A 27,506-nucleotide genomic window follows, 5' to 3' on the forward strand; every position below is an offset into this window, starting at 1 on the left:
CTTGGCCATCTCAGGAATTACAGTTACATTGAAAATGTTGCTGTGAAACAGTGTTTTACACTGTATTTAACATAGGACTGCAGCGAGAGCTGATAGGTGTTGCAATAGGTGCAGCACAAGAGACCCAAGAGTACAGACAGGCCTGAAAAACAGCAAGTTTGTACCTCCGAGGGGGAAGGATGCAGCACGGTGAGGAATGGGGTGCTACCAGCGCAGCCTGAGCCCGCCCTGACAGAGGGGGGGGCTCAGCAGAAGTACAGTCAGTCAGGGGAAAGGGGCTTCGTACCGCTAGTTACTTCCCATAATTCACAAAGATGAGTTTTGCCTCGTAAATGGCATGTATCCATTTTTATCCACATATTCATTGCTTTGTGACCATCTCCAGCTCTTCAAACTGTGATAAAGGGTGTTTTTATGGGAAAGAAGACACATCACGTACTACAGGGCTAAGGAAAACTAGACACCGAGCTCAGCAAGCCGCAGGAACCTGTCCCCCAGTGTGATGTCCCTTAACTTATCCCCCATATAAATAGACTCAGCTGCTTAGCAACAAATAGGCTCTAAAGGTTGGGCACAATGCAGCTGGTTAATGATGGTCCATGAGGGTGACCTCAGAAAACCTGCAGCCTATTATGCAGTCTTTTAATTAAATTTACCATCATCTGTTCTTATGCTTTTGCTCTTGCATTTTTACCCATTTAACATCGCTAGACTGGCACTTTTAGCCTATCCCTTCAATGAGTGCCTGAATTTAAAATAAGCATTTCTATATTTGCTGTAAGAAAAAGCTGTTGATGACTTTCTAAACTTCCAAGTCTTACTGTACCGCGTCACTTGGCTGCCGAGAGCTGGAGGGATTACTTTTCCTCTGTTTGTCAGTGGCTAATGAACGAAAAATGGTGCTGTACTCCCACCTCCAAACCAAAGGCAGAAGAATTAGGATGCAAGCTGTCTCTGCAAGACGACACTGGTTCCTGCATTGGCAGTTTGAGATGTGCACTTACAGATGTGGACTTTCTCAAAGGCAATTTCCCCTCCTAATAAACACAAAAGCTGTGATGTGTTGTCGTATCTCTCAAGAACAGGAATAGCTTTATCATACATAATGAATGCATAATAAATAACTAAGATTTAATTATTTTGACAAAAGAGGCAGCAGAGGACAGGGATAGAGCACCAAGAAATTGAACTCTTGAACACCAAAATGTATGCTTTTGAGAACAGGTTACAAACACGAGATGACAGTTAAGTACCATGACATTTCTGCTATTTAACAAAACAATTTGTGTATGTTTATCAGTAGAGCTGTTGCAGCATAAAGGGGACTTGGAAAAGAGGGGTGTGAAGGAGAAGAAACAAACAAAAAAAAAAACCCCGAGCACATTTGGGCAACTAATGTTCACATTTCATATTTGACTAGCCAAGACAAAAATTTGATTTTCACTCCTTATAAAGATTCATTGTATTTTGTTATCATCCCAGCAGGTATTACACTAAAGAAACCAATTCTGAGAAAACAGTTTCCAAAACTCAGGAACGTCACTGATTACCAGTAGCTGATAGTTCAGTTTGGCTGTTCACAAGTGCTGGAATTCTTTCCCTTATTCTGAAGTAACAAATTTTAAGTGTCAATGCAACCATCCATTCATGTCCCTTAGGTCAAATGTGCATGCTGCACTAACAGTTCAGTCAGCAGTGGCAAGGAAGCCTCAGCTCCTTACCTGCTGGGCACAAAGAAATGGGCACCCTGGCACTCCTGCACAAAGGGGATGGACGCTCCCAGGTACCTACTAGAAAAGTCAGCATAAAATATGCACATTCTTTTCATACAAACATCAGGAGACTTTGAGGTTATGGTTCAAGCCACTACTACGTAACCCTATAAAAACCCAAACATGCCAGTAAGCATTCCGAGATCACAGTCCATACATGCAGTCGGACTACGGGTATGCAGAGACCTGGCGAAAAGGGATGCCCATGGTGTTACACAGACAAGCACACAGTATGCAAAAGACTGGTGAGCAACTTACTATAGCCATGAGATAATGCAAGATTGTTAAATTTACTAACTACGCATATAATAAATGAATGATTTGCTTAAGCGAAATTGTATGGTGGTCTATGTATTTAATTGGAGGATCCAAAAGAACTGACAGAAGGATATTTATAATATAAAAAAGACATTATATATACATATACACACATGGAATATATCTATATAGATATATAAAAATCAGTAAACTTGAATAGTGCCTTTATCAAAGAGCATCTTAAGGAATTAAAAAATTTTACTATGACATTGACCCAATTTATTATCCTTTTGCTTTGGCTGAATTAAAGCAAACAGATTAAAGGTCTGATCTGAAACGCCAAAGACATTTGAAACCAAAGCGTAATAGTATCTTGGTGACAGCAGCAGCATCTAAGAACCCCCCTACTGCACTGCCTATTAGCTGAATAGTTTTAAAAGGAGTCTAAATAAATCATTCCCACTCACAGCTTTGCAACAGCAGAAGATAGGTCAGTCTCAAAGAGACTTTCTAGCCATATATTCTATAGATTCTATTACAAATCAAGGATAGAAAAGATACAGCAAGAGGGCCTGCCCTAGGATAGAATGCCACTGAATATCAAATAGTATTTACAGTAGTACAGTTACAGGATTATAGAACATTTTATAAATACAATTAACATGTATACAAGGGCACATAGAAGAGAAATTTGTTTTCACACTTTACAAAGTAAGAGTAACCTGAACTAAACTTACTGCAGAATTCCACAGCTGCTGGTTAGGAGCCTCTCTTCTCAACTGCCTGTACAAACCAATCCCCATCGTAAGTCACCAGTGAAACACCCATGTTTTAAGCAGCAGCTACAAAGAATCTCAAAAGACTCTGAATCTATGTATGAAACGTGAAGTTTCAAAACATGGGTAAGGCATAGCATCTTAGAGAGTTGTGACAACACTTACGTATAACTTTCTCAGAGAACCTGGACTGTAACACGTTATTTTTGCAAGGAAATACGTAATACTGCAGCATATAGGAGACAAAATTAAAAGAACGTATATCGCAACTTCTAACACAAGATAACAGAAAATGCCAGAAGCATCTACCGAATTCTAAAGATGTGAACTCTTCCTATATTTGTTGAAAAATGGTAAAGTAATATTTAATATTTCAGTACGTGCACATGTCCTTAAAAGACTCAATAATTTCCTTTAATAAAAGCAACTGGTTTTGCTTGTATAGAACCGTGGTGCCTTTACAGGACACACACACCCCACCCCACCCCCCTTTTTTAAATACTGGCTGAAGACCAGTTATAAACAGAAACATACCATAATACAATGCAGGCAGAGGAGAAATATACTCAGATAAAAAGGCAATTTTAACAGTCAATGTAATGAAGAACTGAAATTATTTTCTCTGCATACTTCAAAAACTGTAAGGCAAACTTGATAAAATTACCTTTAGCCAGTAATATATTATACTTTACTCCAAGACAAGTAGACCAGTTTTACTGGGATACTTACTATGAAGGAGGATAATCTTTATAAAGTTTATTTACATGGAAAACAATCTTTTTTACATAATATATAAAATGGAGTAGTTATACACTGCAGCCATTTTATAATATTTAAGCTAAATGAAATTAATCTTAAAAGCTATTCTATTTCAACAGCTGTGGAATAGACAGAACATGAACTGTTTTATTTAGCTACAAACCCATTTTCATTGTAGAAAGTAACTAACTACCTGCTTGAGAAAAGGAAACAATTTTTCATAAGCATCTTCTAACCATAATAAGCACTTCACAGTACAGGGGTGAACTCCCACAAATGTTTTCTCCTGTGACCAAGTCCATTTAAGAAGTTTCCTCGCTGCCAACCCTCTTTACTGCAGTTCACTGCTTCCTCAGTTATGCCAATATAAAGGATTTTTTGGACCACACTGGAAACTGGATCACTCAAACAGGCTTTCAAGAAAGAAACCTTCAAATGCTAAACACCAAGCAGTTTTTTACTGATCCAGTATTAGCAGAGCACTACAGACAGTTGCACTGGCACAAAGAGACACTGAACCGGAGCACAGAAAGGGAACAAACGGCCGGAAGCGCACAATAATTTCTTAAACCAGCTTGGTGAGAAGACTAACTTAGTAATTGGCATTTGCTGCAAGAACAGCTATGAACACCAATTTCATGATGTTTAGATAGTCACAATGCCAGTGCAATGGCACAAATAATAATTTAAGAAAACAGTAATGCTTACAGGCACATTATTAGATTATCCATTGGAATTCAATTCCATGGAGAAGGAAATGTTTTAAAAGACACAAAGTTTACTTAAAATAGTGCATTTTCTTTACCACTGTGTTAGCTTCAGAAGAAAGGAGGAGAGAGATAAAAAAAACATTATTCTTTCTGCCTCTCACCTGTAACTCCTGGTCTTGTCTCAGGGAAGCTGCTTAGTGGGTTGCCCCCTCCCTGCTCCCAGTAGCCTTAACAGGCTCAGTACCCTCCCACCAGGAGACCCAAGGGGATGTCTGCTCACCTGCTGCAGGAAATTATTAGAACAGTAACGCAGAAGGCAGTAGACACAGCCCTGAGTTTCTAATTCTGTTCTGAACTGGGCTGTGAAAGACGGACCACTTAAACTGTACTGATGGCTCAGATGGACTGGTGCATGACCCTTCTCCTCACCGTCTGTTTAACTATGAGGAAAACTGTTAATGCCAAGTGAAACTGGTCCCCACAACAACAGTCTTAAAAGCCATAATTTATAATCTTTTCCCATTACCATCTCAAATATATAATAAAGAAACTACTCTAAAATTTATTTTTCAAACTAAGAATTCCAGCTAAAGCAGAACTGTGCATACTTTGTAGTTTGGTTGTAGTGAGAAAATTAAACTAGATTTCAGAAGGTATTGTTCCTGAAGCTTCTTCTCCTCTCATAACCATAGGAGAACATGTTACGTTCTGACGACAGGAGACAATCAAGTTGCTTCTGAGTGCACAGTCCTTCTGCTTTGAGAGTACCAGTTGCATGCTACAGCATTATTAACGTCAAATTCAATTACTATTTAATAAAATACTAGTTCTAATGCTTTATCACTTTACAGTCACACTACAGCCACGACGTACACTTTCTTGCTCCAGGGCTGAGAACTATGCCACTACCACAGCTGCTGGAAACATTTCACCAGATAAATGGCTCAGTTCTTCCAACGCTGTGAACAGTTAGGCTAAATACAGTGAGAAGTGAGGGTACAGCAGCCTTTTTTTTTCTCTTCAGAAACGTATCAGAGAGCTTTATTAGTGTAAAGTAGGTTTTATATTTGGTCAATGCAAGGAAAAACTGTCATTAAAAAATTCTGAAGCAGAGATCTGTTTTCTAAAATTACTCAGTATATGTACAAATAGATACCAGGCATCATCTTAGGAAAAAAAACCCAAACAAAACACTATTTTCTATTTTGAGTACTTAGAGTACAGAAAACCAATAATAAAATTCAAGTGATATTTTTTTTCACCTAACATCAAATCTCTTCTAAATTAAACAATTAACAATGCTGAAATAAATTAATATTTGAAAAGGACTCCCTGTATTCTGGGGAAACAAAATGTACAGAAAGGGAAGAAAAGACAGTTTTCTTAGTGTTTAAAAAAAAATGCATGCATGTATTTACCCTACCCTAGCAATCTTCTCTCAATTCTCTGAAGAGACTTCTCAAAAATTGCAGCTTCAAAATAAGTTTATTTAGTTTTTATTCCTCTACTAAACATAAACCAGGTCACGATTTTGAATTCCTCTACCTGCCTGTTCATCATCATCATCATCATCTGACTGCTGTTCTGAGTTTTGGGAACTGCCATACTCATACTCAATGGGCTTTGGATTGTTGTATGGGTAGCCATTGTCATCAAAAAACCTTCGGAAGGTGAACTCGTAAAAAGCATGTTCAGGGTGTTTTCCATTTTTGTACCACCCATTAAGTGTATCATTTCTGTTCCCATCCTTATCATCATCACTCCACAATTTATCTGGATCAACTGGATCAAAGTTTGACGTGTCCGTAGGATGAGCAATTTTGGGAATGTAGAAAGCTGACTGCCTCCGTAGATCACTTGAAAAATCAATTGTTTTAAAAAATGGATGAGCTTTTATTTCATCTGCACCATTTTTGCCTAAACGATCTTCTGGCCCTCGGCAGAGTTTAATAATAAGGTCAGAGGCCTCCGGAGTCAATTTAGCTTGAGGTGGAATATGAAGTGCAGTTTGCCAGTTGATAACCTTTAAAGCAAAAATAGGTGTTATTCTATTTACAACTTCATAAAAAGGAAAAAACAGTGTAAGGTAGAACAACAAAATGAAAAACCAAACAGCCACAAAACAGTCACTCAACACGCGTAAGTGTTTTCACACTAGAGAGGGGAAAATATGAAGCTACTCTTTCAGAAAACAAGTTACGTTTTCTCTAGAAAACCAGCAAAATCCAGGTAAAATTTAGTTAATTCCAAATCTAAACTAGAGTCTGGCATGGAATATCCCTGCTGTAAACCAATGAAGATACTGTAAAATCCAGCACCTGGAACCTGAGATTAGACACATGGTTTACAATCTTTAAAAACAGGTGAGGCAAAAGAATTTTGCTTTATCTGATGGGCTAGAAAGAGGAACAGATTTAAAGTTAAAAAAAGAACCCAAACAACCAAAAAAAACCCACACTACATTTCAGCCAACTAGTATCTTGCAAGCTTAATGCAGTTTTGCAAAAATGGCACCCACAGAAGACTGCCCATGTGATTTCTCTGAAACAGATGGGGCTCAGGGAGGAAGGGAGCAATGGCTCTGAACTGCCAGTAACCCTGAGCAGCCACGGTCATCTGCTGCTCCTCCATCTTTGCATGCAGATACATCACCAAAGGAAATCTTGTGCAGGTAAGCAGGCATGGAAGCCAAGTAGTGGGAAAACAACACCCAGATGCTGGAAAAGGAGAGGAAAGTGGAAAGAGTAACTGGAACAGGTGCAACAATCGAAAGGGAATGGCCGAGATCTGCAATGTGATTGCTAGTTGGCCTCTTTACTGTATAACCAGATAAAAGATATGAATATGATCCTTGAAATCCCTCTACAAATTAAGTGTGCTGCCATGGTAAAGTTTAAAATCTTGTTAGTTTATAACATGCTTGGATAGAGCAGCACTCTCAAAAATCACCTTTGATTCTATTACAAATTAGAAAGACTATGCAAATTTTAAGCCTGCTTTTTCAGGCTGTTAATACCAGACTTTTAAAAGTTACCTTCATTTGTGTTTCCAGTGGTGTTTGTGCCAGGAATGGAGGCTGCCCCACTAACATTTCAAAGAGAATTACTCCAACACTCCACCAGTCACACAACTGTGTGTAACCTGAAATGAAGTCATAACAAGGTAGTCAAAGTCTCAGTAGAAATTTAATCTTGTATTTCTAAGAATAAAAAAGGGTCACAAGCAAATTCTATTCAGTACACTTGCTTAAGACTTCCACAATAACAACTATCTATTTTTTGTCAAAATATTATACACTTGGGAAAAGTGGCAGTATAAGAAATTTGAAGCAAGCTACCTGAATATCAGTTACTCTGCAGCAAGATTACAGTACAAAAATGCATTACCTGTTCGTAACAATACTTCTGGTGCAATGTAATTGGGCGTGCCAACAAGAGAATGGGCCAGGCAGCGCTGATGCTGACGTGCAGCCCTTCGTTCAAGTGGCTTCAGCCGATCTCCACACCTGCAATTTGCTGGGTCACCCCACTCATTGCTGAAATCCATACTGTCTTGACGCGCATGATCACCTATAATAGAGTCAGAGAGATGCCAAAATTGAGGAAGATTACTTTAGTTCTTACCTAGTATGAAATTTTCTTAATTTGTTAACATTTGTTGTTGTAAGACAGAATCTGTTTCAGTTTCAACACTCAAAGAGTTAAAATGGTCATCAACATCAGGCTTTTGGTATTTTCTATCATAAGCAAAAAGTCAACTTTTGAGGAAACTTTAAGTTATTTTTTAACATAACTATGAAGAAGTATTGAGTTTGAGCTTTCCTCAGTTTTCCTTAACATAACCACACTTGGGGTACAGGGCATATATTGTTCTTCCTCTTATGTAAACAGAAAACCCCCCAATACTTAAAGCATCAAAAACTAAAATCAGATTTTACATCTTCAGCTTCTCTCCAAAGACTGTGTAACAGCCTGGCCTAAGATACATATTTTGATAAAAACAAGTCAAAAGTAATTTAAAAATTGTTTTGGAAATGAGAAATAGGCAATTACAAAATCTCTTATTTTACCTCTCAGAACTCTGATTTCCTTTTTTAGTTGTTGTTTTAAATAATCAAGTAGGATTTTTAAAAGCCTACTTAAACCTTTCTCAGAAATCAACAAGGTACACTAAAGTAGTACATGAGACACTCAGAACTTGGCGTAAGGTTTTCAACAACTGTTACATTTAAAACATCAGTCCTATCTTCCAAACAGAGTTAGGGCTGTTGCCTATGTAATTACCTTGTTACTGCTGTGACTTTCCCTCTCCAAATCTCAGAAGCCACTAATATGACAAACTTAACAGCAGAGTAACTCATTCCTTCTCCCTTAAGGAATCAATGCTCATACTCACAAACTCCCCCACATACCAAACGCTGCTTTCTGTAATTTGAGTGGTGTGCAGATGTATTGTTAGATGCATTACTATTCAGAAAGGGAACAGCACAGTCATCTTTCTACTCATTATTTAATTCCTTGAAAAGAATAAGACATCAATAAAAAGAAACCTTTTATATTTCTCTTACCACTCTGGTAGTATTTTGAATCGTGGGTCCATCGAAAACCTGTACAGAGCCCGAAGTCAGTCAATTTAATATGACCATCGCGGTCTATCAAGATATTATCAGGTTTAATATCTCTGTGGATGAAGCCCATTTTATGAACACTTTCAACTGCGCAGGTCAGTTCTGCTGTGTAGAACCGTGCCAGATTTTCTGGAAAGACACCCATTCTAATTAGGAGACTCATCATATCACCTCCTGGAATGTAGTCCATTACAAAGTACAAATTGTCCTTATCTTGGAATGAATAGTACAGGCGAACCACCCATTCATTATCAGCTTCAGCAAGGATATCCCGCTCAGCTTTAACATGAGCAACTTGATTTCTAAGCAAGACATCTTTTTTCCTTAGAGTTTTTGTTGCATATAAAGCGTTAGTATCCACTTTTCTTGCTAGGCAAACTTCTCCAAACGCACCAACTCCCAGGGTTTTAATTTTTACAAACATAGACTTGTCCATTTTAGCTCTTCTCAGCCGAATATAATTAGACTCTTTCTGGCACAACATTTTCCTCATTTGATCTCGGGCTTCTGGTGACAATCCAACCTGTGTAGCAAACAGAATTAGATCTGAAGAATGAACAGTACTCTTTAATTCTTGATCTTATAATTACAAGATCCTATAATAATAATTAGGCAAAGCAAACCGAATACTTATATACACCATGGGGAATAATACTTAAAGGGGTTTTGTATTGTTTTAATTTACACATTAGGATTCTACGAAAACATGTAGTAGTAATAAAAAACAAAACATGACCAGTTTCAACAGCAAAATGCATGAGGTGCCATGCACCATTCTTGAGATGGGAGTATGTTCTAAAGAAGAGAAAGGGTAATTTGCAAACTACTGATAAAAACCATTGCAAATAATACTTATCTGAGTGTGCATCAGCTGCCTCCCTGATTCTCTCTGCAGAGCTAAAGGAAGCCAAGACATCCCTAGGAGCAGTAGGAGCTGCTGTGGGAAAGGCTTTCACCCTCTAGACTAGCTGGCACAGAAGCCATTAAACTTCCTGACCACTTCAAGTGGAACTTCAGTTGCAGGGAGGAGTATGCGACTCCCACTCTCCTGCTTCCCTGGGTAGCTACACAAACCAGGTCCACATGGCACTGCTTCCTACTGTCCACCCACACCAAGCATGTGCCTCTGCCACGAGCCAGGATCTGATCTTCCCTCTTATCACATCACCCGCCTCCTTCTAAAAGGGACTTCAGTCACACTCTCTCCACTCTACATACCAACTAGTTGAGCAGGGCAATTTCTTTGAGTGGCTCACTCCTCCCTGCGGTGTCGGCTCTTGGCTCCCATCTGCGTACATACCCCTATCCTGAATGAACATCCCTGGTGTTCTGGCCAATACCACTAGCATTCTGACAGCTGAAACACTCACGGGCCACATGTAACTCATCACATCCAGCATGGAAACCCTTATCTACAAGAACTACACCGAGCATTCTCATCGTATTCCAACCTAGGTTCCTCCTAGTGTATTTTTGCTGGCTTAAATGCCTTTAACGTTCCATTCAATTTCAGTGCCATTTTTCTTGGCAAATTTGAGGCCCTGGAATCAGAATCTCTTTTCTTTTTGGTTGTAATGTAAGCAGAATCTTTCTTAAATTTTTTATGTTCTTTTCTCTGTGACACTACTCCCACATAGTTTGATGTTCATGCCTTCTTTTGTTTTCTGTCAGCATTTTCAACATCTTGCTGCTCCCTTTTTCATAGCATCTCAATTATTTTCTCTGCCTATCTGGCTTGAAATCACCATCCTACAGCAATGATTTCCAAGTGCAACCTACAGTATATTCCCTTACTTTTTCCTGGACATCCTGATCATAAAATTGAACATGGCCAAACTGATTCCCTGCAAACATCACAACTGTTACTCAAGCACTATTCTGAAAGTTTTCAATTTCTTATTGTCACATCTTATTGATTTTTGATACCAAACCTCGTTGCTCCCCATCTCCTTAATGCTTCAAATGTTTAGGATACTGTCTGCACAACAGTACTCAGGACCATCATCAGGATTAGGTAACACTAGTCTAGGCCTGTATAAACTGGATGTTATACATGACTTCTACTTATACCTAACTTTTAACATAACTTGAAACAAAATATAATAGATGTGACAAAAAAGAGTGAGATAAAAACATCAATTAGATATCATTCAGTAACCTAAAAATGCTTTCAGGATACCTATTAAAGAAAACAATGTTAGAACACAGAAATTCTTACAGGCATTATAACAAAAATGGATCCAAAGGAGATGCAATTAGGAAGATGCATACAAAATGCTTGTCTACCCAAAACAAACTTCACAAGGAATATCAATTCAGTAAGATTTAAATGGGGAAGGCCGTCTCAGATTTGAGACAATTTTTTTTGTTGATATCAGACAGGCATTAGTTAGGACTGGGTAGCAGTAGTCTCAAGACTGGATGTAGGAAATAGGTTCAGCTTCCTACTTCGCATCAAGAAATTGTCTTCCTCAACACACTACTGCAGCAATACCCAAGCACTGTCTTCCAGGATAGAAGCATCTCAAGTTTTCTGTGAATGAACATGCTTAAGGCACACTTCTGGGCAGAAGGAGGGATTTTTGAAGATTTCTAAATATCGAGAAGATGCCTGAAAACCTAACCCTGTTTAAGTTCAAAGTGTGAGTCACCTTCTGAAGTCCCATCTGAACCATGAAGTCTGCTTCAGTACAACCCCACTTGCACACAAACTAAACCCTACTGATCAGTTAGAAAACTGGCATTTCTATATGATCTAGAAAATAGATCCAGAAAAATAATCTAGATAGAAATATAACCCAGAAATATAATCTAGATGGCCCCAAAACTCTAGAAGGAGAAAGACCCAATACAGTAATCACCACAAGACATACAAATAGTCAGTCTCCAAAAATCTTGTAGCTTTAAGTACCTTCCGGTACCTGCTCTCTAGCTGTTCATCCTAACAGTTTTGCAAAAAAAAAAAGCCCAAGTACCAGAATTTGTCATTTCTTCCCCAACCCATCTTCATTTTTCCTACACCACCCACTAAAACAAATGTTAATGACAAACTGATCACTCCCTGCATTGCTGTATCTTCCCTAGAACTCTCCTCAGCTGCAGCATTTACCAAAAATTAACCAGCTTTATCGGCTGCACAAATGCTCATGCACATACATCTCCTAGTATTTCTAGTCAATGACAGAAATCAGAGCTTCCTGAATTGCTCTGTGATATCACACAATTCACTCTCATTTTGCTCCCTCCTCATCTTGCTAAGCCTTAAATCATGCCTTCAAGTTTCTCTTTGTGGCAAAGACACCTAGCATAATTCTTGGCCAAATTCACACATCTAAATAAAAAAAATATAAGACAGACAGCTCCACTCTATTCCCTAGGAAACCTGACAGATTAGAAATATGTCACCTATGCCAGAAATACAGCATCCTGTGAAGGTAGGTTATTTCTGTAGGGATGCATTCTGGGTTTTTTGTTTACCAGCCCCCCCTGCTTCAAAATTCCTATTAAAGGGGAGAAAAGAAGGGGTTCAATACTTGTTTAATCCTCTTGAACTTCCTGAAAATAAGTAATGAGCTACTTTCCCTTTCTCCTTCTCATGAAGACCTGAAATACACGTCACTGTTGTGGGATTCCTCTCCTATACCCTGATGAAAAGGAGAGGTCTGCTGCAGCATAATACCCCATTTCCTGTTCTTCAGCCTGCAATTAAACATCCCAGCTTTAAATCTAGCACAAGTATGGGAAATTGCACTTCATATAAGAAAAGACATTTGCTAGGCTGCTTTAAATGGACAAGAAAAATATCAAGAAAAGTTATATCAGTGTTTTCATATAAGTAATAATTATGCTTGAGATGCTATGGAACACAACACAGTAAGAAGGGAAAGTGAAGTTTGCAAATCATCATTAATTATAATCTTACATTTAAGTACTCAAAAATAGTAAAAATAAATTCATGCTTAATTTTGATGCAGGATTGCATGCAAAGCCCTCCAAAAAGGGATCATGCTATTCTTAACAAATACTGTTGCTCCAGAATCTTACTTGTCTACACAGGGATGGAGGCTACAGAGTTCAGGAAAGCTTCCCACACCTTAACAGTTTAAATCAGCTGTTAGTGGAAGTGAAAAGGAAAGAGAGAAGACTAAGAATAAAGATCTAGAAAGTGTTCCAGGAAGAAATTTTGCTAACATTTACATATTCGTGATTAAGCAATTACTTACAAAACACTACAGCTTACAGTAAGAATTTTCAAAGTGTAAGAAAACACAAATTTTAAAAACAGCACTTCAAGAAAGCGGCATATGCCAAATCCATTCAGTCACAGAATAAGCTAGAAGTTATATCATACTTACGTCAAATTTTCCACTACAGTTGTTAAGAAATAAGTAATACATCTCATATTCCCATTTCTGCAAATCTTAATTTCACTACTTCTCACAATTTTCTCTTTTGAAATGGCATATGTATACATCAGCTGCGGTTTTTACCCTTTTGATTTGGTTTAGCAGAATACTGAAATCCCAGAAATAGACCACTAACTTCATGCAGGCACAAAGATTTTACGTGGTTTTGTTGATGCCTGGTTTTTATTATTCCTTTCAACTGCCCCTTGTTTGAACAGATACTCTTACAGCCTGGATTGAAAAAAACACTTAAGCAAAAGGTACCATGTCTCTTTCATTCTAAAAATCTAACTTTTAGATTTTTTTTCCCTTTTGTAATTTGAACTTTAAAAACCCTATCACTACTGGAAACAAACTGCAGAATGTGGAAGTTATCAATGTTTTGGTGACTATATAGATGCCTAACCAGCCTACCACTTGTCCCTGCTTTGCGTGTACCAGCAGTGTTTATCTAAAAAAATAAAAATGTCTCAAATTAATTAAAATATTGCATATAACTCACTCAAAAATTAGGATTAAATAGAACCCGTAACAAAAAGCTACGAGCCATGTAGTTAAATCTCAGTTCAAGCAACAATGATTTTGCTTCTGCTGCCTTATCATACATAATCCAGATGAACTACATTTAGACATGCAAAAATCTTACTTTAAAAAATTAATCTGACATGATAATGAAGTACATAAAGCAATGAAAATCTCACCACATCTCAAACACAAAAACTAAAAGGAGACTTCCAATACCATGGTATACCACAATGTTCTATTTATCTGTACTATTTACGCATTCTACTTCTTTATTAAAATTAATATGGAAACAGTTCCATTCATAGATTTAGAAAAAAGAAAGAGTTTTACCCGCATCATTTCATTTTCTAGTTGTTTTTTCCGATGCAAACGCTGCTGATGGGATTTCAGTATATTCTCCACATGCTGCTCCATGAAGAATTTAAAGGCTTGAGGGGAATAGCTTTGAATGCGAGATTCTCTTCTTTCTTCATCTTTCTTGTTTTTTCTAACAGGAACAGGTGATGTTGTAATTTGTTTCTTTTCTTTATCTGTCAAATCGATGCATTCATAATTCTTTTCATTCTCATCCTCCTTGGACAAAACAGGTGGTTCCTCCTTGCTGAGCTTGGGTCCCGTCTCATACAGATTGACAGAGGGATTCTGGTGTAACAAGTGTTTTGGGTAAGGTGGTGGGGGACCCTGGTAATTTGGAGCCTCTGCAACAGGAGACATAACTGCCATATTTGTAGATGGACTCTCAGAGAAGGGAATGGTCTGAATGGTTTGCACAGGTTGTGGCATCCAGGAGGGGTGAGTGGGTGCCAAGGCAGTCTGTAACTCTGGTTTTAACACACGCATACTTTTTACTGGTTGCTGAATGGGAGCTGGCGTTATAGCTGTTACTGTTGTAGCTGAAGGCTGAGAGCTGCTAGAGTGACTCTGCCTATTGCCATGATGGTTGTTGAAAGAATTTGACCGTACAGGAACATTGGGTTGCCACGTAGGCATGTCATGCCCATTGCCAGGTGATGACTGCGGTTGCACAGGGGAAGGCTGTGACCAGGATGCAGGTATTCCAGCTACATTTGTATTATAAAGTTCCATGTTGTGACTATTTCTATTTGGCACCATCATTGCCTGAGGAAGATTCCCATTGGTGTAGGCTGAAGGAGGAGCAGATCCTCCTGTCTGCATCTGTAGCGCTGTGGGACTTTGCCTGTTAGCTGAATTCATGGGATATGGGGGTGGCTGGCGACTCACCGAGTTCCCAGACACCACATTCTGGTGAACTATGAATTCTGCCTGACAATTGCCATTTTGCATTCCAGCTCTTCCTGAAGGAAAGTTAAATTTGCTGTTGGCAGAACTCTGCATGATTATTGGTTGTCTGCCAATGGGGACAGCGCTCATGCCCCTCTGGCCCTGTGTGGAAGAACTAATGGGTGGAGGATTCATAGGTGGAGGTGGATAACCATCCTGCCACGCTCCCGGTGGCACTGGAGAAATACGGGAGATCACATATTCCATGTTTCCAGAGTAACGCTTCGTTTGAGAGTTTGGTTCCCAGGAAGGAGGTGGAGGAGTAGTCCCCCTTGGAGGGGGCGTCTGTCCTCTAGGAGGTGGAGGGGGAGTGACACTCCTGATCTGTGGTAGAGGCGGGGGATTCACTCTTTGTCCATTGCCAGCATGAGACTGAGCAAATGCTGCAATGCCAGATCCAGATAATGGCCTTCCTACATCAGGCTGAGAGCTGGGACTTTCTGAGCGATAAACTACACCATCTCCCAGGGAAGGGCCATGCCGCTGAGGAACCAAGGACTCCTTAGAACCCTTCCAGCTCTGCTTGCGGTTAACCGACTGCTGTACAGTCCCTGCTTTTACAAGAAGAAAACACAGCATTTATATTATTAGAAATCATTTCTATTTACTGCTTTGAATATTTTATTTGTCTGCCTTAATTACTACAGCAACAGGATAGGAATTCTCCAACATAGCATAATCCACCACACTTCACATAAAATATTTGCCCGCTAACACACAGCATGCTATGGTAATATGCCCAGTACACAGCAGAAGAACAAAAATTGCAATGAAACTATAGCATCGGAGTTTTTAGAAATCACTTTTCTGAAGATGCATTTTGCTTCAATTACAGATGCATTCAATTTTTAATTGAAAAAATGGTAATATGCAAAATTATTAGGCGCATTATATATATTTGTAATCATGCATACAAGCAACTCTCAGAAGGGATGTTCAGTACAAACGCAAAAAAGCAACAGCATGGAAAAATGTTTAGTCATGTGGCTATTCCTTCCAGTTTAACACTTACAAAACACTTAGTGTTCTTAAACTAAACGCTGTAAAATCAAACAGCTCGCTTACACCCTTGTGTGCATAAAGCTCATCCAGACTTGTTATATTCCTTTCACGCAAAATTTGATTAAGTACTTTAATTTTAGAAGTTACGTCTTTACAGTTAGAAGTGTTATATAGAGGCAGGAATTAAAACTGTATGAAAGCAAAGCTTGAGTCAAACTCTACAATATATTTACTGCATAGATGTTACTTTGCATCATATAAAATAATATGCAAAGAAACAACAGCATATTCAGTCTTACTGTGCTTTTTGCAATGTTATTAGAGATACTTGTAAACACATACAGTACTTTAACTGCTGCAACTCACTGTATCTTCAGTAATAAAATGTGTTACTTACTGTATCTTTGCAAGTAATAATGAATATTGTGGCTAAATGGTGGCCTTTAGCCAGAAGCTTCACACAAGGACTAAGCCTGCTCCACAGACTAAATGAACATCAAGTTGTACTTTACTACTTTTGGCTACTAATTTGTCTTCATACCTATATGGTCATTTAAAATGTCACTTTACAGTGCTAGCAGCTCAGCACTCAGTCAAATAAAAGTTCAGTATTTCTGCTCCATGTGAAAGTTACTGTTTGTTTAGGTATATGCTACTAAAACCTGTCTTTAAAAAAGTATCAAGATATAATAAAAATGTGCTTGCATGTGTTAAGAGAGCAATAAGAGCAAGTAACAAAATTCTGACTCTGTTACTACTAAAACTATAGTCTGTCCCCTGATATCTATAAAAACATTAAGTCTGCCTTAAAAACCATACAAACAAAATCTGGAACCAAGCAGAAAATTTAAGCAGAGAGAAGAATCTTGAAACAGGACAACCTAAAATACAAATATTGTAGACATATGATATATAATTATATACACACACATAACAGAGATACACAAACCCACGCATACATAGCCCTGCTGTGTGGGCGAGTGTGTGAAGAGAGACAAAAAATTAAAGTAAGAATTCAGTGCTCACCACTGGCTTCTAAGTAGCACTTCATGCTGAGAATAAAATATGGGCATCACACCAATGAGGGACAAAAATTACTAAAATGAGATCTAAATGCCTTTCCTTGTATAAAATACTTACATACAATACTAAACGCATACAATTACACAAAGAAACATTTAATAAATTCCTGGCAAGTGCACTTATCTTTCAGAAGAAATTACATTATATACTTTACATGCTATTTTTAGAAGGAAAACCCCCTGTATCTCAACATCTCTGTTCCATTGTGAACATGTGAAAGAGGAATTGGTTGTTTTGTATTTTTCACCTATAAGGATACACTCGATGAGTTACTAAGTTACCATGGATACACCTACCTGGTGGTTTCATACCTGCGTTTACAGGTCTTGCTGCTGCTGCAACCATCTGTTCCCGACGAGGATCCTGGTAGCTCATTTTACTTATGAATTCAATGGCAGCTTCTATACTACGGTTGTTAGTTTGTCTAAGAGCTTGTATAACCATATCCTAAAGAGAAAATTATATTTAAAAAATAATAATTTACAAGAAAATGGCAAAAATACCAAAAAGCATAGTTATTTAGCCAAATACCCTCCAGTGATTTTACTGAGGTATGTAACTGATTTCTGTCAATCCACTTAAAATATTAAAATGTATTCTCCACAACAGATCTTCCAAAACACCGATACAGTCTGAATCTTCCAGGAAAAAAAAAGTTAACGTATTGAAGCACTGTAGTTTGATGTAAATAGTGTCATCATGCTATTCATACAAACCATTTGCTTATATAAGCACTTAGTACTGATACACACTGGTCAGGTAACAGCTAGTTACAGACAGAGGTCCCTTCCAACCTAAGGTATTCTATGGAAGATACCTTAATGTGAAATTCAGAACAGGTTTTTGCTCATTTTCCCTCAACTCAGCATGACTTCTTGTCAACAAACATCCATTAGTTTCTCCCTAAGAATTCTCCCTAACAAAGACATTATTGGTAGAAATTCTATTATTTTTGTTGTTGATTTAGGCTCTGTGTTCTTAGAGATCCAAACAAAAGTTTTGATCTGACAGCCAATCCCATCGCTGCCCACGGAAAATGGGTTATGGACCAGTATTTTTTCCACTGACTTGAATGAGATCAAGAACAAACAACAGAGGCAGAGATGTTGACCAGAGATGGTTAAGTCAGGGCACTGCTCTCCCATCTATATTGATCGGGATTTGTGCAGCTGACTCAACAAGTCTGAAAATCCACAGCATAACTCCCTATAGTTAAGTGCACTGTAGTGATTTGTTATGGCCATACTTTGTCATACTAAAGCAATTGTTTCAGTTCACATTATGCTTGAACAGGTTACCTACATACAACAGCATTCAACTCCTGCCAAAATCAACGGGACATCAAAGAGGGCTCACAAGGGAAGTAGTCAGTGTTAATTTCAAATTCAAACCCACGTTTATACTTTCACCTTGCCTGTGTACATTCTTAAGATTACAAACATACAAGACTGCATACAGCCTTCAAAAACAACAATCAAATCCAGTGAACAAAGTAGAACCTTAAAAAAGGATTTTAAAATGAAAAAAACCCAAAAACATAATAAGGTTGTTGCAATCTTTACAGACCAGCTGACATTGTTGGAAAAAGCAGGTACAACTTTTTATCTCATAGCTCCTTCACAAGACAGTTATGTCTGCAACATTTCTACTATTATAGGCAAGACCTATGTGTTAATTTTCAGCACCACAATACTAATTGACCATTGTGCAAACAGAAGGTTAAGTTGTCCAGAGTGCTTAATTTCCAATTTTAATATACTTATTTATAAGACTCACTTCTACTTACCAACTTTAATTTTGTTCTTAATCAGTTTCAAACCCAAATTTACTGTCTTTTTATCCAAGTAATTCTATAATACAGAAACCTAAATCTACAAGTTCACATCACCAAGCCATGAAGACACGGAGAATCTCAAAGTACAGAACCAGCAGTATTTTAAGAGATGAAATTTAGTTCCCTGTCCGCTAACCAGAGAACCTGGACCTAAGGATCTCTCTCCCCTCTAGATGAACAGCAAAAAAAACTTGGTCATCTGTGTGACATGAAGTACTCAATGTCTTGAAGAGTATCACCTTACACAGAACATGTGAGCACTGAACTTGAATCCTAACAAGCAAGAGAGATTTTCTGTAAGCTATTTAGGATGTTTATTTAAAAAAAAAAAACAAACACACACACCAAAACTGCATTCTCTGATAATTTCTATACATATATTTCACTGTCTATATACATACTACTGATATCTATCTATCTGCTCAGCTTTAACCCTGAATACCACCTACTGAGGGTAGGGTAGGGGTGGGGGGAATAACCAGAACATTTGTGACATCCAATAAATTTAAAAACAAACAAATAAGGTGAAAAATAAATTGATTACGTTTCCAAACTTCAAGTGACAACTCCACAATACGGCAAAGAGGCAAATTTGTATTACCACTTGAAATCCATTTTCAACACCATAATGAAATCTCATTAAAGGCTGAGATGAGGAAACACTACTTATATAGACAGGTCCAAACCAGAGCAAATTAAAGCAAGAAATGGATGTGGTACCTAGCAGCTGTAGTTAGCCTCTACATATTAGATAGGTTAGTCTCTACAGAAAGCCTGTAACGCACCTGATATAATGAAATTAAGAAGTTCTACACATAACCTGCTAAATCACAAACATGCCGTTTTGGGAACAGCCCAGAGCAGCCACTTACAGCTGGCCAACACACCCCAGCTACGATCCAGTCCATAAAACGATCCCAGCTCAAAACACATTCTCATTTCATTCCTACTTGCTGTCTGGAATACCCTCTACCAAGAAAAAATGCTTTCATACTTCAGCTGTATCTGTTCCCAGTAGTGTACGTAGGCCAATGCCATATGGACTATTGTGGCAACATAATTGTGGGTTAACACACGGCAGAAACAGCTTACACTGGCATTGTGCCTCAAAAAAGTCCAGATAATCACAAGTGTCCTGGGAATTCTCAGTTGTATCCAAGAACAAAGGGCAGGAGCAAAAGGCTTCAAGATAAAAAAGAGCCAACAAAAATACCAACTTAAGGTACCTTTCTAGCTTATTATCCAGCCACATAACATTCTTCAGTTTGCAAAAATGACTACAGGTTCAATTTGTAAAAATGGATTTGAGAACTGATCTACTTAAAAAAAATCCACAACAAATCCCCAAAAAACCAATCTCAGCAACAAACCACAGAGCAGGAGCAAATTATTACAAAATGATTTATCATTATAAAATCCTTCCATTCATACTGAAAACACAGCCTGGACTGTGTATTTGAGTGAGCAGAAGGAACATAAAAAAACACTATCAGCACCTGACACTGGGACATGTGAGGAAAAGCCAGCTGATAGTTTTGGAGAAGATCACTCTTGGTAGAGGATTACCTCCGTAAATACTGAAGCATCACAGCCAGCAGAACTCGTGAGCTGGTCACTACTATAGGCAGTACACTCCCGTAAAGGCAATCCCTGCTGTGGTACTGTCCCTTTTTCCTTTGGAAAGAGTGGTTGGCTAGTTTGTTTAGGTTTTTTTTCTTCTTTTAACATGCTTTTGTACTCAGGTTTACAGAGAAGGCATGAAAACAGGTGTAATTTACTTTGATGTGAAAGTCCCAGTAAAACCACAGGACCTGTAAGTGTATTCGTCTTTCATTCCTGGAAACTGCATTTCAGGCTCCTTTCATTTATTAAAATGAATGGAAATAAGTTTAGTCAATAATTATAAATTATAAATAATTATAAAAAATAGATTGAACAATTATTTAGTTCCCTGTTCTTATAATGAAAATCACAGCTGAATAATAATGTCCAAGATTTTCAAGAGACTCGACATTTTTGTCTTGAGAATAAAACACAGAGAAAACACCCTGCAAGTGGTTTTGTCAAGTGCCATGTTATTTTATCTGTATCTGACACAGTGCATGAAGGATAGCCAAATTTCTTCCTCAGTTTCTATTAGGCACAGATGTAAAGAGCTCATCAAAATTGATTTCTGAGATATTTGGTACTGCCTTTCAATTTAGAATGGCCATATTTTAATTGAGCACAACTCAAAATTCCACTGAGTATCAGAGGCAAAATCCATGTTCTAGAGAGTCCGGTTCTCTCTGCTTAAAATTATAAATAATTAAAACAACCTAGCCCTACCACATAAGAACGAAGTGCACAAGATGCTTAAAAAAGGAAAAGAAAAAAACACAACCAAAAACTCAAAAGCCAAGCCTCATTAAATCCTTCTATTCCTCTTCATCCACAATCACCAGTTTCATCTAATTAGAAACCTACCAGATTTTGAAGAAGCTATTTTGCTTACCATATGCTGTTCAAACATTTAATGACCAACACCCCCTCAAACATGCACTAATAGTTTATAGTTAGCAAAACACCAAATCCTGAAAATAAAACATTTCACCTCATCAAAGCCAGCAGCTTGTAAGTCTTGCAGCATCTGTCGATTAACTTCTGATGTTCCTTTAACAGCTGAGGTTGTTTCATTTGCAAATGGCAGAAGTGAGTTTCTTATCTCCTGCAAAACTTTATGGTATGTTACAAATTTCGGGGGATTTCGGCCTTGTCTAGGATCTTCAGATAACATTTTGCCCATGCTGTGATCAGCTTTAGCAGCATCTGAGGGTTTAGGTAAATTCCTGAGGCTCTCTCTTATTTCCTGTAGCATCTGCTGGCTGCTGCCAGTATAGTTACTGGCAGGAAAAGTCTTAGGCCTCATTTGTCTATAACCTTCTGGCTTCTCACTTCTCTTCATGAAAACATGTATATATGCAACCTCCACCAAGGACTCGCACACACCAGAGTTCCAGGAAGACTGGCTGTTAGTTTCAGAACTTGTGAAATCAGTGGCTCTTCACTGTGAAGCCATGGTTCATCTAGCGCTGGAGTTTGACACAACCCAAAACTGCTATCCTGTTAATAAACAAACAAAAAAATCCCGTTATACATACAGGAGTGAAAAGTTAACTGTAGCATTGGTGGCAATGAAATGTTCCCATACAGCACCGGTTCCGCAGTTACTAAAAGCATGCTGAGCAATTCTTCAGGCAGTCTTTACTCAACCTAAATTACACACTGTATTGGGCTTTAACAGTTCGTTAACAAAAAGAGTTTTAGGTGCCTCAGGTCCAAACAGTCCTGAATTGAAAAGGATGTGGACAGAGTAAAGAGGACAAAGCTTTCAAGAGCAGACAAAACCTGCTGTGTGTACCACCCCATCACTGCTGCTTTGTCTTCCCTCTCTGCTGGGTGCATCACCCATGTTCTCTGCATCAACACTTCAATAGCTGAAGATGCCAACACTGCTACCCAGTTAGCTAGGGTATGGACCAAATACCATCACTGGCCAACAATTCTGACATCAAGCTCTATCTTCATCAAGATAGAAATGAGAAGTCCACCAGTAAGAGTATGTAATCACCGTTATTTTATCCATTCTTTAGCAGTCACATATGTCAAAAGTAAACACTTGCCTAGCTCATTGCATGCAACTTCATGATTTCCTGTACCATCTGCCATTTAAACTTGTTTACAGATTCAATGTTCTAGGGCTGTCACAGTTGCTTAGCTCGAGTCTTCTTGAACCAATCTTCAGCAATAGTTAGGGAATTTTTTTAAAATTTATTTTACATAAGGGAATACGAGAGCAGGAAGAAAAGAAAACAAAAACAATTCAATCAGACCTCTTTACTGTAAAATTATTTAACGACTCAAGCATCAAATTCACTGAGAGCACAGCTGTGACATTTGGTAAGGGAAACTGAACTTTCTGTCGAAAACAAAGAACATTTGCATTTTGAAGGGGCAGACTCATCAGGGAAAGAACCCTGCACCTGCAGAGTACTCAAATCTCTGCATTTGTGCTGTGTACTAGTTAGTACTGTAACTGGTATGGCAAAGGACAAAGCAACCAAGGCGAAGCACTGAAGTTACAGAGCATTTGCCTCTTTAGAGTACAATGAAATAAAACTTTTGCATATGATAGCACAAGATACAAAAATTACATATTGTAGCACTGTCTTTTCCTCACAGGGAACTACAATAGAAAGCTCAAATGCAATGTTTAACAGTAGCAATACTGAAATGTTTAAATTTTCTTGTTTCTGTTTCTCGAATGTTAAAAAATTGCATTCCTAGTTTTCTGAAGGATTATTTTTGAGAATTCAGATGTCTGCATGGCATCTTTTATCTCTTAAAGCAGCCATGTGTAGATAACTGTTTCTCACACTAGACATGAATTAAACATAGTCTATGTAGAAGTCACTCTTCCAGGTTTCACTTCTACAATATTTGCACTGTCATAAACCAATTAATGATTCAGTGATTGAGGCAGAATACGACAAGAAGTTAATATGACAAAGAACCCTCTAATACACATGCAAATTATTTTAAAAACACATGCTAGCCATGTGTGACTAAAATCTGAAAGCCTGAAGTAATACATAATAATGACTGTGAAAAGAAACACAAGGGACACCCACTTAATCCCATTCTCCTTGGGGAACCACTTAAGAAATAGCCTAATTTCTCTAATGGAACTAACTAAATCCTAGGTGCTATAACTGCACCCACAAGCCTTCTTTGCCCTGTGATAGGTTTGAAACCTTAAATAAATGTAATCTAGTAGTTATATTAAAGTTTTTTCCTGCAGTCTGGTAGCATACAATTCCTCAGTGTTCACTGAATAAGGAAAATATCATCAGATGTGTAAGTGAACAGTGACATTTTGCTCAAACTATTAAATCTAGATTCAGCAGAAAGTATGGCATGAGAGCAGTTAAAATGTAATTTAATTTTGGCCACTTTCAAAATCATTTTCCAAACATGCCATATTTAAGATCACATTGGAAATACTTTGTCAAAAACACTTTTTTCCAAACAAAATGCAGTCACTATATTTAGACCATTTTACTATAGATGTGCCTTTTCTTTCCAACAGATCTGCATCAAAAAACATGTGTTGGGATACCCAAGTGCAAGGATATATGCTAATAACACTTGAAAGAATCACCATCTCCAGAAAAATGAAACCTTTAGAATAAACTCATCCCAAAACATAGGACAACAAGGCTAAATATCTTACAGACTTAGTAATGTAAATTACTTGTTCCAATTCAGCCAAAATTAGGACTAATTACATCACTGGCATGGTAATATAGATAAAACAGTTGGTATGGATCTTGTGTCACACATATACCAATGAAAGAAGAAAAAAATGCCCATACACAAGTTATTCCTTTTAACAAGTTCCAAAGACCTGGAATTCAGAAGAAAACAAGTTGCTTTGCACCTATGTATTTTACCAGAATTTCATCTGGTATTTCAATATTCACTTTATGGCTACACCATGGGCAGCTGAGATAAACAAATGTAACACCCCTAAGAGAAATCAAGATTAAATTAACAGGACACTTAAGCCATAAATCAGGACATCAAAAGTCTACAACCCAGGAGGCAGAAAATCAGCTTGCTCTCCAATTTCTTTCGGTACAAAACTTGAAAGAATTGTATTTCTTTCTAAAGTGCTTTGAGAGCTTTAAGACAAGGAATGTTGTGTTCAATAGCTATTATGTTCCTGGCAACTGCAGCATAACAGGATAACAGGACTAAGTAGTCTTGGAAAATAAAGCTGCACTTTCACATAAATTTTAGCAGAAGCAGAGCTTAACCAGTGTGAACCACCCAGTCCACTTATTTCCCACCACTTACTAGCACCAGCATAATTGTTCGTAAGGCCAAACAGACTTAATCAAGGTAAGGAACTTACCTAGATAAATTTTTTTTTTTTTTTTGGTGGGTTGTTTCTTTTGGCAGCAGGTGATACTGTATGCGAAACCACAGTCTTAATTGCTCAGAAACCCAATTAAATTGGTCCTCTAGTCTAATGAAGTACAAGAAAGCAAGTATTACTACAGTTCACCTTGCTCTACATATGAACCCCAAAATTCAGAAGTCATCTCCTCTTACAGATACTTGCATACATTTTAAAGCAAGGAAGTTTTTTGACTGCTCAGTAAGAAACCTATCTCAATTTTGTACGTCTAACTAGCAGACACAAACTGCATCCACGGGAAGTGATATCTATTCCCCCTTGCAGTTTTGTGTCATTAAATGTAAATGATAGATCTGTTTGTTAATGCAGCTGTTTCTGCTGGTGGAGTTCTCCACCTCCCTAAAGGAGTTTAAAAAAACTTCTTTAATTTATTTTCAAAATATAGGGATAAAGTATTTTCCTCTGCAGGTCAAACAAACATACAAACATGTCTTTTTACAGCATAACCATGAAAGATTGGACAAACAGGCGTTTGAATGAAAACTCAGAATGGCTGCATGCAACTGTCAATGGTAATCAAGTTTTTCTGGGGAAAAAAATACACAGCTTTGTAACAGAATTGTAACATTTCTTGTCTCCAGAAGTTCTGACCATGCTTTTAAATACTTGTATCTCCAATTAAGTATTGAAACCCACATATTAATCTGTTTTGGTTCCCTCTTTCATGTACCTATTCTAGTAACTTACTTTATACATAACCACAACACTTTATTGCTAGTTTGAGTTGGAGAGGCTTGGTTCAAATCAACAAAAGGAAGCTGTTCTTCAAGTAATAGGTCACTGAAGTGTAAAGCAATTTGCCAAAGGATGCGTTTCCGATGCCAAGAGTTTCCATAGGATGAGGAGAAAACTGGACTCTGAAATTAGTAAATAAACACAACTATAAACAGTCAGGAAAGACTGAGCTGGAAATGACCAGAGGGTAGCTGAACACTGGGAACATTGTGCATTTGCCCTGCTTGTTTCCATTCATACGCTCTGTACCTCCTTTAGCAGGGTACAATTCTTCTTACGTAGAAATGTATTCTTAATTATCCTCTGCAGCACTAGTAGTTATTTCGAGCGCACAAAGGAATGATCTTTACGGCTGCCAGCAGAACAGCCACTGAGGAGCAAAGCCTGAGCTGTATCGCACAGAGAGGTACCGGAGTAACTCCCCCTGCACAGCAGGACCTAGTGGTTCGGGGGCCACCCGTACCCGCAAGGCTGCGGCGCCGGGATGAGTGCTGGGCATCCGACAATCGCGAGTATCCCGACCCCGTCCCACGGCACCGGGACAGCCGCGCCTTCGCCGCCCGGCCAGCCCCGGGCCGTGACCCGAGGTGGCTCCGCCGCTGCGCCGGTCCCCACGCGCCGCCAGGCCCCCACCGCGCAGGCCGGCGGGCCGAGCGCCACCGCGGGGGCGGCAGGACCCTCGCCCGGCGGCGGCACAAGGGCCGACGGGCCCCGCCGCCCCTCCCGGGAAGCCGTTCCCCAGCGAGCGAGAAGCCGCCTTCGGAGGCGCCAACGGCCGGTGGGGGAAGCGGAGACGGCACTGTCTCCCGCGGCCGCGCTCCGCCCGCTCCCGGCGGGGCGAGAACGGCCCGGGGCTCCCCGATCGCTCCTGCCGGAGAGGGCTCGTCACCGTCCCCGCGCGGCGGCCGCGCCTCGGCCTCTCGCCCCCACCCCGCCGCCGCCCCCCCCTTCGCCACCGCGGCACGGCGGACCTACCTGCGGCGAGAAGGCGGCGGCAGCGGCAGCAGCGCCCCGGGCCCGAGCGCACGGAGCTCGGCCCCGCCCGCGCGGCGACGACCGCCGCGGCCCTCCGCGATGCCGGCAGCGGCTCCTCAGTCCCTCCGCCAGCGCCCGCCGCCGCCGCCACGGGCCTCTCAGTTCGGCACCGCCATTTTGTCGGTGCCTGCGCCGCGGAGAGCTTCCCGGATATGGGCAGCTCCCGGCCTGCCTTGCGCGCCCGGCGCCCCGACCCGGATGGAACGCGACGGCCGCCGCCCGCCCCGGGACGAGCCGAGGCGGCACCCCCGGCGTGCGGCTAACGTGGGCAGGCCTGCTAGGGGGAACCACAAACACCAGACACCACCCCCCGCCAGGTGCCGGGCACTGCTTTTTGCTTCCGTGGCAGTACCGAGCTTGACGGATAAATACCGGTTCTGTAACGAGGAAGAAAGTTTTGGCGAGCCCCCGCGATCCGGTTGATGCCTGAACGAAGGACTCGTTACGGACGAACACGCGCAAGTGGCCAGGAAGGAAAAATCTATTGGTTACCCCTAGAGACGCGCCTTGGCCGTTCCTGTCCCGGCGGCAGCGCCGTTCGAACGGGGCGCGGAGCTCCCGGCGCGCTGACGGCCCCGCGGCGGCCCCGGCGGGGCAGCCCTGCCCCGGCCCGCCGCACAAGCCATCTGGTCAGGTAAGGTGCTGTCACCACAACGCATC

General features: G+C 39.7%; 1 protein-coding gene across 5 annotated transcripts; it reads right to left on the reverse strand.

Moving 5' to 3' along the window:
• Positions 1-1,075: 1,075 nt before the first annotated feature.
• Positions 1,076-26,915, reverse strand: LATS1 (large tumor suppressor kinase 1). Of its 5 annotated transcripts, none has more exons than XM_040597839.1 (9): positions 26,787-26,915; positions 25,764-25,933; positions 21,648-22,156; positions 17,532-17,667; positions 14,164-15,686; positions 8,843-9,425; positions 7,662-7,844; positions 7,310-7,416; positions 1,076-6,298 (listed from the first exon to the last, which is right to left on the reverse strand). In XM_040597839.1, the coding sequence occupies exons 3-9, from the start codon at positions 21,996-21,998 to the stop codon at positions 5,783-5,785; spliced, it is 3,399 nt and encodes a 1,132-aa protein (XP_040453773.1). In that variant the 5' UTR covers positions 21,999-22,156; positions 25,764-25,933; positions 26,787-26,915; the 3' UTR covers positions 1,076-5,782. The 5 variants fall into 5 exon arrangements, with proteins under 5 accessions (XP_040453773.1, XP_040453772.1, XP_040453771.1 ...); XM_040597838.1 differs by having other exon boundaries at positions 14,164-15,689; XM_040597837.1 differs by having other exon boundaries at positions 17,517-17,667.
• Positions 26,916-27,506: the final 591 nt, after the last annotated feature.

Source organism: Falco naumanni, chromosome 6 (assembly GCF_017639655.2).
Source record: "Falco naumanni isolate bFalNau1 chromosome 6, bFalNau1.pat, whole genome shotgun sequence".
NCBI classification, from domain to species: domain Eukaryota; kingdom Metazoa; phylum Chordata; class Aves; order Falconiformes; family Falconidae; genus Falco; species Falco naumanni.